Below are 8,855 nucleotides of genomic sequence, written 5' to 3' on the forward strand. Positions count from 1 at the left end.
TGTGGATTGTGGATATACAAATTTAATTTACAAATACAAATATAATATTCACAATTCGATTTTAACATCTTACGAATGAGACTATATTCATAAATTATAAATTAAATACAAATGAATATAGCAGTATATAGAACTGTACACGAATCGGATCGGATTGAATATAGTCTAAAATTCGATCCGATCTGCACTGCACTCATCGGATCGGATCGAATACAATATCCGCATTTTTTCAGGCTGGATCCGATCCGATCCGATCCGCAAGGATATCGGGTATATCCACATAATTAAAAAAAAACTATTTTAAAATTTTGTTTGGCTGTTTTTACAAAAAAAAATATACAGAAAATTCATTTTTCATCTGTTTAAGCCTATTTACTTCTAAAATATTATCAATAAAAGTTCTCTTGAATAACAAAAACAAAATAATAACACAAGATTTAAGTTTAATTATTCTAAGTTGAAGTACAACATAAAAAATTAAAAATAAGATATCATAAAATTCATAAAATAACACATTAAAATTCATATCACATTAGAGTTTACTTTTTTAAACTATGCTATTTATATGAGATGTGCGGATATGCGAATTTGCAAATCGGATCCGCGGATATCACTGCCAAATCCGCAATCCGATCCTAACATAGTGCGGATCGGATAATATCCACAAAATTCAGATTGAATGCGGATAATAATTACCGCAGATATGCTGATATTATCCAATCCATATGCATCCCTAGCGGTATATATGGTCCGATTCACATCTATATCGAAGTATTGCGGATAGCATCAGTGATGGAAAAAGTGCAACAAGTGAATCTAATATGATATTCTACATACTTAAAAAGGAACTTGTATATATGTTTTTGTAAAAAGTTATTGGATTTTATATATAAATAATATATCAATGAATATAGAATACCTAACTATATTTTAGTGTATTACCAATTCTTTTTTGTACAATTATGAAATATCTATTCTTGCATTGCCAAATTAGCAAATGCATTAGACTCTTGCGTTATCATTATCCCGAAAATGGCATATATAATTAGAATATAAAACTAAAAAAGTTATCTATTATTTTGTAATAGGCAGTGCTTTGAATATATATATACACGAACATGTGTAAAAGTGCAAGTTGATTAGCTAGCACTAATAATATATTTCAAATTACTATCATAAAATGGATTCTCTGTTTATTAATCCCCCAAAGAACCCCCAACCTCTGTGTTATTGATTTTTGTGTATTATAATGTTATTAAGATACAAAATTTTATAATTGCGAAACTCGTACTTTGTTAATTATGAGAAAGAAAAGAGAGGGTCCCTTGTTTCAAATGTATACCCGAAATCAAAAAATTTTGTTGAGTGTGATGTTGGAGATTTCCGTAGCAGATCCCCGAGGGCATCCTCAATGTCTGCTAAAATCTTGGGAAAATTTATATTACCACTATATAAATCATACAACCTTGTCCATTGTCATAACTCACAAGGTGCATTAGACTATTAATGCATGCATTCTGATAATTAAATTAAAGGAGAAGAAAGAACCCTGTATATGTATGGCAGATATAGTTCTTATTTATACGTGGAAACAGTGAATGGCAAATAGGGCCACTAAGGAAAAAAATAGTGAGCAACTGAGAGTCTGAGAGCTGGAAAGTTATGAGTATGATCATCAAGAAAAATAAATAAATGAATAAGAGAAATAAATAAAACACTTTATAAAGAAGATTATTTCCTTAACCAAATAGGGCACGTCTCTCCGGTGATCTCTATTGTTATATTTATTAGTGTTAAAAGAAGAGAATAGACTTTTAGATTACATTTGTTTATAACTATAAAATCCCTAAGATATATAATATGGTGTCTACCTGATTTTAAATATTTGTTGGGCAATGGATTACTGCATATATAAAGCAAGATTTAAATTTTTAGTATCGATATTTGTTTAAGTAAATAAATGAGTTGACCCAATAGACCAACCCAATTCCGTTTATCAATTAGTGTATAAACCCGTGCTCAACACGAAAAAAATTATAAAAATAAAAAAAATTATATGCTTTGATATTTAAAAAAAATACAAAATATAGAGTTTTTTTTAAAATTTATAAAATTATTATCAAAATCAAAGTTTAACTTAAAAATAGTGAATAATAATTATTTTACACTTTTTAAAAGTAAAATAATTATAAATTGATACAGAATTTAAAATAAAATTAAAATATTTACATTAGAATCCTATTTTTTCAAAGACTTCTCTATAAACAATATTAATGGTTGAATTTACAGACATTCCTACGCGATTCATAAGTAAAACTTTTAAGCATCTTACTCTTAACTCTTGAAAGTGCCACATATAGTTGGTCATGTGTAAAAATTGGTTTGGACAAGTACAATCCAACATGAGATAAAGTTTGTTCTTGAGACTTATTAATTGTCATGACAAATGATACTATTATGGGAAACTGTCTTCGTTGGAATCTAACTAGAAGGTTCATTTGTTGGTACCATATTCATTCTTGGAATCAAAGCAATATGACCAACATTGCTATCCGTCAAGACTTCACATTCTATGACATGATTTCCAAACTTCCTAACTTGCAGCCTTGTATCATTACAAAGACCACTGGATTGGTCAATATTCCTGAATAACATCACTAGAATACCAACCTTGAGTATTAATTTATGTGGAGGTAAATCAGAGTAATTTATGCTATTCAGTAATTCAGGACCATAGAGATCTAGTTGACTCTCCATATTCCCGTCATCTATACAAATCGAATCCGAACTAAGATATAATTTTTTTCCTCTAGGAATGATAGCCATCAAATGATTGTTGACCTTTTCAACAATGTCCAGCGTGGGAGCCAGTATAGTTCTTGCTTTGAAAAAATCCTTTGAGGACATGTTATCCAAAATATTTGGATAAGAAAAATGAACCAACTTATCAAATGCCTGGTTCGAAGAAGGAATAACAATATCTTCTGGAAGACATATCTCAAATTCACCATCCATATTGTCACCTATTAGACCATCACTAACTTTCAATAACTACTCACCAAATTGTTCTGTCTCATCTTGATCTGAAGCAGTCGTCCCTACAGAGAGTCTCATATTTTTTGTTAGTTTGAGCATCTGACAAAATTTCCAAAGATAAGACGAATTCACGGTTGAATGAACGATATCTTGTCTTGATCCTTGTGAAATGACAGGAAGAATTTGTCTAAAGTCTCCACCTACTTTTTCTCCAAAAGGCAAATCTTTATTATATGTTAGAGAAAACCTCATGATATCACCCAAGCATTTATCAAGCACTTTATAGCAGTACCTATTAACCATTGGAGCCTCATCCCAAATTATAAGTTTGGCTTTCAACAACAGCATTGCTTGAGAGGAACTAGGTTTGATGTTACATACAGAATTCTCAGTTATATTCAGCGGTATTTTGAATCTTGAGTGTCCTGTTCTTCCATTGGGAAGAAGTAAAGATGCAATACCACTTGAAGTAACGTTTAACACAATATCACCCCTTGAGCGAATCTCAGCAGACATAAGGTTCCAGAGAAATGTTTTTCCAGTACCCCATGACCATATACAAAGAAAAAACCCCTTCATCACAATACATAGCTGTAACAATTTTATTAAATGCATATTTCTGCTCAGGTGTTGTGATGGCTAACATGTCTGAGGCATTTTTCTTTAAATCATCCCTGTTAAAGTTTAGTTATTCTCTAATAACCCATTTCGGTTAACAAAGAACTATCAACTTCAGTTGCTAAAGGCATAGGAGGATAGTCTTTCAAATTTTTACCATAGGAATGTAAGATCTTGTTTATATCCATTAAGCACAACTACTTAATCTCATCATATGACATGGTTAACTCTGCATATTATACGATACTGTAAAAATTCAATCAAACTAAAAATGATCAATAATGAAGAACTTTTATAATTGCAATTAATAAAAACTCACCCCTCATGTTCATCACGGTTCTTTGTCAATACAAAATATCATCTGAGAGTTCATGCCAACATCTATTCCAGACATGTTCTGGTCTTGAGATATTGTTGGATGTTAATAGAATGACAAATAACCTCCTAACATATGATTCTGAGGCCCATGAGCTTGCTTCTTTAATTGCATCCATGAATTCTCTGTCATCTTGCAAGAGTCCAAGGGCGAAGCATGAATCTCTATACGTGGCATAAATTGTTCCTCCTATTGTTCTTATATCTCGAAAATTCATACATCCTCTTTGAGTATTCAAGAGAAGTCGTTAGTAATATTCTTTGGTATTTGCTGCAAAAAACTTGGTTAAAATCTCACTTTTAAGTTGCTAAATGGATTAGGCTACGCAATTTCAATTATTATGTAGCTACATATCCGCATAAGATTAATTTTTCTAAAAAATATAAAATAATTCTAAAATTGTATAATCTATAGATTGTAACTGCTGAAAGTTATTTGAATATTTATTTTTTAGTGTAGATAAATCGAATAAAATGGACGTGAGATACATGCTGTTAAGATTTTAAATTTAAATTATCAAATAAATAAGATCAAAATTGAATATAAACTCATCATTACCTGCAGGTACATGAGTCAACCTTCCTACCTGCAGGTACATGAGTCAACCTTCCAATTGCGAAGCCTTGCTTTCGAAGAAACCACTTTAAAACATCGTCCTTCCAAACAAACTTGGTTGAAAACTCAGCATAAGTCAGACTTCGAGCATAGGGATCTGACATATTCGCCGCCATCCATCCCAAAAATATGGACTTATGAGATATTTCTCTTTTGACGATATCATTCACATTAGAAGTTTCACTATAAACCACAGGTTGCTCATCCTCCAAATAGAATGGAAGTCTAATCATAAATGGTTCTTTCTCTTGAATTTCATATCCAAATAAACACCAGACTGCCTCACATTACTTATAATTTTGCTTCCACGATATGTAGTATCACACTCTAAAATTTAAAAAAAAAAATTACTATTATAGATAATATCACACCATAAAATTTTAAAATTAAAAATACCTATTGAATCGCATCCCTCAAAAATTCTTTACTCTTGCAAATTGAAAAATAACTACCGCTAGCTGTTGCTCACCCGCTGTCATAAGACCCTTAATTCGGTCCACCATCTCTCCAAGAACAATAATATTAAGCTTTAAACCGTAGAAAAATATAAATTATTTAGAAAATAAAAAATTGCTTATATAAACATATTAAGTGCTGAGTAAGAGCATTGAAAAAACGTACCCGTCATTATCAATATGAATGACTAACATGTCAATAAATTTGCCATCCTTCACATATTTTCTCTCGTCCTCTACACCGGTCATAACTCCAGCAACGTCTAAAATAAATATCAAACAGAAGATTGTGCACAAATCACCTATCTTAGTGATATTTTGTCATAAAAAAAATCAACTTATGTACTTGCCATAAATCATACACTTACCAACTAAAAAAAGGATGTTGAGGAGAGTATTCCATAATTTTTCTAAAATGGACCAAGTTAATATCATATAACGGTATTGCATCACTGAAAAATGGTACGACAGTAGTTTTTTTTTTTTTGAAAAAATAATAAAAAATGATGTGATGTTATGTGGTACAACCCACAATTGTTGCTAACTCCAAAATATGTAAAAATATACACAGCTCTTTCCGATATCAATGATTCGAACACAAATATTAGATCCTGACCTACAGAAGCATGCACAGTTGTTCCCTATTTTTTCACAAAGTAAAATATTTTATTATTCACTTTCTACACACAGTACCAATAAGGTCCAACTAAATAAACAAATAAAATTTATATAAAATATTTCTTTCAACAAAAATAATTGAATAAATTAAAAATATGATTTTATTCCAAAATATTAAGTATTAAGTATTAACTAACGGATTTATATTCACCCAAAAGAAAGAATATACATATAATGGATTCAAATATTTAATACTTTAATGTATACTATCATTATATTTTACACAAAAATTTAATTATATATTAACACAATAATTAAAATATTAAATTTAAAATGATTAATTTTATTATTTAATGACTTTCACTTGAGTATAAAATTTGTGTACTTGACTTTTTTTCACGCAACTCATATGAAAAATTGGTTGAGAAGCCTTTTGATTTATTTTTTTTAACCATAGGTAATAAAAAGAAAAAATTTGTGATGACAATCATGCATGAGAATTAAGTGTTATTTAGAAGAGGGTTAAGATTAACGACAAACATGCATATGCGTTAGTCATGCTCTTATTATGTTTCTCTCTTTTTCCCCTCTATATGCATCTTTGTTTAATGTAATTGATTTAGTCTAGAATTTTGAATGTTAAATCAGTGGAGGCTATACTACTTGGTTCCCAACAGTCAACACTACCTGAGAATGCTTGGTACAAATTTTTCTAATATAAACCTCTCTTGTTAGTTGTCACCCATATGGGAAGAGAAAATTTAAGTCTTTAAGATGAGAATAATAAACAAAGAAGTAAGAAATAATATGATTCTCAATTATGTTGTGATGTGCATATTATTTCTTATCAAAGATATACATTATGATTTTTGTAGGATGTGAAAGCAAGAGTGACTCAAACTTTGATGTTTTTGGTTGGCATAAACTCTTATATTCATTCTGCGTTATTTAGTGATTATGTATCTTAGCATTAGTGCATGTCTTTGCAAGTTAAAATTTATAATTTTATATAACTGTCTATGAAAATCTTGCTAAAAGTCCCCCAACCTCTTTCTTTATTGGCCGAATACAACATGAGCTATATATTAAATATGTTTTTGACTGCAGAATCATTTTTTATGATAAAAAGCTTATGTTTTCTTATAGGAAAACACAGAACTGGGTTTTGTTCTTGTCCTGTTTTTAAATGAATAGTCCTAAAAAAAAAAAGAAAAAACTGCTGAGGTTGAAATTATGACAATTATGAGGGTGAGAATCATACAAATGTGGGACTAAGTGTATGAAAACAGAGAAATAATTGTGTGTATAAATAAAATTAGAAGTACCTGTTCATTTATCAACACCATTTCAATGGAGCTAATGAATTTTGGGTCTTTGAATCTCGGTAAAGACCAAAGTCTGATTACTCTGACATGAATCTTCCAACATTCTTTTGGCGGTGCAATCATCTCCAACAAATCATATCGCCTAACCATTTTTTCTCTAGTGAAAAAATAAGAGCAAACGTAAATTCTAGCAAGTGCGTATGGTAAGATTGTAGGACCACACCTCTTAGGCTTTTATAGCAACTAAGAAGATGTATATTTTCGGATAAATCATTTTAAAATTGGAGTGCATCAAAAATCACATATCCTCCGTAATCCAAAAGAAGAAAAAATTTGTTTTGATGTTTTAAAAAATGAAAAAAAAAAATTGAGTTAAAAATAAAACACTTATTCTACATTATAAATACTGGCAAATCAAAATGTACTGAATAAAAAAAGGGTATGAAAATAAGATCTGAATCCATGTCTTCCTTGCAGCAACTCACCTCCATCAGTTACAGATAGGGAACGTCCCGATGTGACGACGATCTGAACGACAACAACATTAGTGAAAGTCTCCTCTTGCCGGTCCGCTATCTAACCTCTCTAGTCACATTAGCATCTCCGATCGTCGTCGACCTCCTCGCCGGCACAACTCCGTCATCATCATGTCGCCGTATGAGCAACTAGTTTTTTCGTCTTTGTCGTTCTGAAGTTGCCAGTGCCAAGCCGCCGTTCTCCATTGCTGGCGTATATGCTTGCTTGCTGGGAGAGAGAAGACCCAAAAAGACTAAAAGAGGACTTTGGGTGCGGGTTGAAATTAATTGTATGAGATCCGGATATATTTTTTATCTGTCCAGCTTAGAATCGGGATTAGTCTCCGTAGGCCCATTTTTTGTTAAGATACAATGAAGGCAAGCAAGCCAACATAGTGTGGGTCCTACTTTTTTATTCCCTTTTTATCACCATTCACAAGTTCTATGCTTTGTTTGATTGTTGTATAAATTATTGATTTACATTGGGTCGCCTAGGAAATTAATTTATTTTGCTTACGTTTTAGAATTAGTTTAATTAATAATTTATTATATAAAATCATTTTATATTTTTAATAAATCAAATCTAATGATATTAGTTAATAATACATAGAATAATTCCGTTTAGAATGAAGAAAGTTTTGCCTTATATTACTTTTGCTTACGGAAATATAAAACTTAAAACTTAACAATCCACGGAATATAAAAGGCTAAGGAAATAAGGTGATTTATAAATTATCTTTAATTTATATATAATATAATTAAATTTAATGAATTCAATTAGAATAAACAACAAATTATTTATTTTATTTCAGACTTTATAAATGAATAAACCAATTAACTAATATAAGGAATTACAATTAATGTAATAAAATTAATCAAGTATTATATACTATAATAAATTACACTAATATTTAAATATCTAATCAAATCAATTAGCTGATATAATTAAGTCATACTAAAACACTTAAAAACACACCGTTCTTAATTAAATATTATCTATACTATATAAACCACATTTAAATTTATTTTTTCGTGCTATATAATTTAAAGTAATTTATAATATATTTGATTGAATATTATAATATAAAATAATTTATAAATTAACGTTAATTCATATATAATATATAATTAAATTTAGTAAATTTAATTAAAATAAACAATAATTTATTTATTTTATTTTAGACTTCATAAATGAAAAAATCAATTCACTAATATAACGAATTATAATTAGTGTAGTATAATTAATTAAGTAATATAAATTATAATAAATTATATTAATATTTAAATATCTAATCAA

At 29.5% G+C, this 8,855-nt stretch overlaps 2 protein-coding genes and 1 long non-coding RNA gene across 3 annotated transcripts; all 3 read right to left on the bottom strand.

Moving 5' to 3' along the window:
- Positions 2,482-3,015, bottom strand: LOC107632318. Its single transcript, XM_016336012.1, has one exon. The coding sequence runs from the start codon at positions 3,013-3,015 to the stop codon at positions 2,482-2,484; it is 534 nt and encodes a 177-aa protein (XP_016191498.1).
- On the bottom strand, positions 3,052-3,615 carry LOC107632316 (ATP-dependent DNA helicase PIF2-like). Its single transcript, XM_016336011.1, has one exon. It carries the CDS (start codon positions 3,613-3,615, stop codon positions 3,052-3,054), a length of 564 nt encoding a protein of 187 aa, XP_016191497.1.
- On the bottom strand, positions 3,915-4,669 carry LOC110269562. Its single transcript, XR_002358343.1, has 2 exons — positions 4,617-4,669; positions 3,915-4,300 (listed from the first exon to the last, which is right to left on the bottom strand). It is a non-coding gene; the product is annotated as an uncharacterized LOC110269562 (long non-coding RNA).

Source organism: Arachis ipaensis, chromosome B03 (assembly GCF_000816755.2).
Source record: "Arachis ipaensis cultivar K30076 chromosome B03, Araip1.1, whole genome shotgun sequence".
In the NCBI taxonomy this organism is placed as follows: domain Eukaryota; kingdom Viridiplantae; phylum Streptophyta; class Magnoliopsida; order Fabales; family Fabaceae; genus Arachis; species Arachis ipaensis.

Coding starts and splice junctions, on each gene's coding strand:
- LOC107632318 (XM_016336012.1), bottom strand. CDS start 3,015: ATGGATGGTGAATTTGAGATATGTCTTCCAGAAGATATTGTTATTCCT.
- LOC107632316 (XM_016336011.1), bottom strand. CDS start 3,615: ATGAAGGGGTTTTTTCTTTGTATATGGTCATGGGGTACTGGAAAAACA.